Below are 4,062 nucleotides of genomic sequence, written 5' to 3' on the forward strand. Positions count from 1 at the left end.
ACACAATAAAAGCACTGCATGCCTACAAGAATGAATGATGAATGAATGAAAGAGAGAGAAAAGCGAGACCTTGTAGTTTTGCTCTCTAATTCAGTGATAAGGTATTGCTACTTATTGTCAGACTGTTTAACCTGGCAATATAATGTCTTGATTTCCTGAGATTTTCTCCATTGTTATTCCAAAACAGAAGCTTGTGAGTTTCCATGCAACAAAACTCTCTACATGTCATGGTTAGAAAAGCAGGTCCTTGGGACCAGGCTGCCTATTTTGAATACCATGTTACTTGCCTATAACCTTAGGCAAGTTACTTTGTAATGTCTCAGTGCCCAGTGTATAGATTCCAAACCTCTTGTCAGTTTTACTGTAGTAAGAACAAGAAGACAGACAACAAAATCCTAAAGAACCATAAGAAACCTTAGCATTTTGTGTTGTCTCATTGTAGCCAGGAACCTAGTGGTACATGGTAAAGGCAAATATGCAAAGCTCTGGTTTTAGGTGAACTCCTAAGGTTCTGAAAATAATGTGAGCACTCAAAAAATAAATTTAAACAGGGGAAAGCTGAGATGACAAGAAAACAAAAACAGCCCCCAAATGTCTGCACACTGGTTTGTCACTTTTTCACTGTCCTTCCAGATATATTTGCTAGGAAGAGCATAGGATTGATGAGTAATTTATGAAAATTCTTCAACACTTTGTCTTGTCTCTTTTCTAGTAGTCTAGTGCTAGGTGTTATTTGTTTTAACAGGGCTATTTACTTTTATTATATGTTAACTCCATTTAACATTTTTCTTTATGCCTCATCTTTTTCTCTAAATGTAGGCTGTTTTAGGTCCTCTGGCTCTAGAAAGAGCAAGAATCAGTGCACCCCATTTGGAACCATATTCGAAGGATGTGATGACAATAGCTTTTCTAACCATCTTGATCACAGCTCCAAATGGAGCTCTAATTATTGGCATTCTGGGACCTAAAGTACTTACTCGCCATGATCCAAACAAAATGAAAGTGGAATTAGCAGGATTAGAACTTCATTAAAAAGTTGATTTGCCATCACCTGCCTGCTTCTCTTAATGAATTCTCTTACATGAGAGAAAAATTAAAAAGTACAAATATGTGGACACTACACAGAACCAAGGAGTTAATAAATATATGATTTCACTACAGATGTTTCCTATGACTTTTTATTCCAAAGTTAATTTAATAAAAATAATATAAAATAGAATGCCTTGTTAGTATTTATGTATTTCAAGAACAAAGTAAATTTATAAATACCCTAGGAAAGTTGAAAGAACTCTATCAGGTTGGATTTACTGTCATAATACAAACTAAGCATAATAAAAAATTAAATGAACCTAACGACAGAAAGATAAGATAGTATAAGTCTCTAAATAGGAGTACAACTCTCCATCAGGTTAGTAATTCAGTTAAAAAGATTACCAGAAAAAAGAAATAAAAATGACAAGAATAAAACACACCAAATTTAAGTGGGTCAACTAAATGCATTTTAAATTCTGGTTTTACTACAGTTTATACAGTGCTTTTCACCTGCATTCCCATTACTTGGCTACATAATTTGTGGGGCCCAGTGGAAAATAAAAATGTGGGGCCCCTTGTTTCAAAACAGGGGAAAAGTGCAGTTAAAAGAATTAAAGTGTTTCCCTTTAGACTGTTTTATTATGCACACAATATCATAAGAACAATAGTGACACATGAGTAGCAACATACACTTAACAAATTGTAAAAATAAACTTTTGGTGTCATAATTTATATAATACAACAAATAGTAGCTTATTAACATGATAGCTTGGTGATAAGATTTTCCTGGCTGCTTCTGTGCAAATTTGTGTATTAGGTTCATCAAAATTTATACTTTTAGCCACTGATTTTTCAATCGATATAATGGAAAGTGACATCAGTTGCTCTTGACAAAGGCACGATCACAAAACATTTTTGATAATTTTTCATTTTGAGAAGGCACTTTCTGCTGATACAACCATTATTGGAGTTGTTGAGAGTATTCTACAAGCTGTGATCACATCGGGATACATTTCTGATAAATTATTTTGAAATACAAATTCTAGTACATCTAGAGCTGATGATTCTCGCAGAACGCTTTTTTCTAAGAAGATTTAACTCTTCATACAAATCAGTTTCATGTAAGCCTGAATTTAGTTTTAAATGTAAATGTATACAATGATACATTGTAAATGTATCAGTGTATACAATGATATTTTAATGTTTACTGTCTGACATTTCCTGTAGCTTGTGGAGGTTATACCAGAAACCAAAAGTGGCTTCATGACTTGTATATAGTTCAATCACCTATTTATGCATTCTTTCACTATACCTTGAATTACAAGGGAAATTTATTTTAAAATTGTCTTCCTCTTTAATCATTGGTTCATCAAAGCATGATATGGATATAGTGTTTTTTACCATCAAATATGACAACCTTTACGTTTAATTTCTATTTATAAGCCTTTGGATATTTGTAGCATTACAATAGCTTTCAAAACCAGAGATTCTAAGTTCACTGAAGAGTTCTAATAACTCCTGGCATGCTGTATTGCAATGTCCATGTGTGCACTTCAATTCTGTAATAATTTACTGACAAAGTTTACTGCCTGAGCCCCTGCAGTTCCTACCCCGGCCCTCAGGCCAGAGAGTTAATGTTTATGTAGGTCCCCCCAGGACAGGCTCCAGGGATAGAGTTCCTCATCTCTCCTAGTGTCTCTCACTGCTGCCACCATCACCACCAGCAACCCAGGCCTAGGTCCCAGCCCAGGCCACCCCCTATCCAGGACCCCACAGTGCCCCAGGCCACCCCGGGCATATGTGTATGTGTGTAGCCCAGCAACCAAGCTAACTGTTTGGAGCACTGCCCACTGCGCCTGTGTGCGCTGCAACGTGGCACATCCCATGTGCATACTCTCTTGTCCTGTCAGATGTCAATTACAAAGCACAAGTTCAAAGAAAAAATTACTGACTTTCAAGATGGCGACAGCAAAGCACTAAATGAAGTCCTTCTGAGAGTGGAACTCTGTGAGACTTGAGAGGTTGCACACCTGTGAAGCCAGCCATGATGACCATCCTGGCTAATATTTACTGAACTCCCCACATGCCAGACCTGGTGTAGGAACCCATGTAATCCTCACGACGATCCGATGAGGTCCTGCTATCATCCCCATTTTACAGATGGGGAAACTGAGCGTCCTGAAGGTAAAGTGACTTACCCAGGGTCACACAGCTAGCAAGTGGCAGTGTGCACACCCAGTCTGGCTCCAGAGCCAGTGCTCCTAACAGCTCAGCTGTACATTCTACTTCATTCTACAGCAGGAGGATTATCAACCACCTCTACTCTCAGAGTTCGCAGTGTCTCACCCACCACAGCCCATCCCTGCAGGCAGGCAGAGCTAGATGCCCAGCCCAGGTTTCTTGCCTCCCAGAGTGAACAGAGGAGAGTTCAGGCCAGAACTCCAACCTGCTCAGTCATAGATTCCGGTAATCATACCTAAGGGGCCTGCAGTGAGGATGCCCAAGAAAGATTTATTTAACTGTAGCCATGACCTATTAGGAAGTCCTGAAATCAATTTGGTGGGCTGTGCCCAACAGTTTTAAAATATGAAATAGAAAAGAAGACAAAGTGTCAGAGTGTACCCCTGAAGTAGCGTGACTATTGTTTTGCGTGGGTTCGGTTTTAACTCTATTTGTGTGTGCTGGGTCACACATCAATTCTATTTCTTTCTGTGCCTCCTTGAACACAAGTCAGCTCAGATAATTATGTTTCAGCTCTGCTGGCCAGGGGGCATACCCAGTACAGTTGTCACTCCTGCAGTCTGAGGGCAGCCTGGTCTCGTTGTGAGCCCCATCACCCCCAGTGATTTGGTTTCCCTGGGGTACTTCATGCAGAGGCTGGGCCTGGACCTGTGGAGGCACCCCTCCTGGAGGGCCTCAGTGACTGGATCTGGAGGGAATCAGATTTCTGGGCCAAGGCTTGGGCTGAGGAGGGCGGGGCACCTAGAAGGAGGCTCCACTGAGCTGCTGCATCTGGACCTCTCTGCATCT

At 40.0% G+C, this 4,062-nt stretch overlaps 1 protein-coding gene across 1 annotated transcript in view; it reads left to right on the plus strand.

Annotated features, from left to right (window-relative positions):
• SLC9B1 (solute carrier family 9 member B1) overlaps window positions 1-1,032 on the plus strand; it is a 48,633-nt gene extending 47,601 nt beyond the window's left edge. The window contains exon 11 of the mRNA XM_007462463.1: window positions 820-1,032. Within this exon, the coding sequence (XP_007462525.1) occupies window positions 820-1,032 (213 nt within the window). The remainder of the gene's footprint in view (window positions 1-819) is intronic.
• Window positions 1,033-4,062: the final 3,030 nt, after the last annotated feature.

Source organism: Lipotes vexillifer, unplaced genomic scaffold (genome assembly GCF_000442215.2).
Source record: "Lipotes vexillifer unplaced genomic scaffold, Lipotes_vexillifer_v1.1 scaffold1824, whole genome shotgun sequence".
NCBI lineage: Eukaryota > Metazoa > Chordata > Mammalia > Artiodactyla > Lipotidae > Lipotes > Lipotes vexillifer.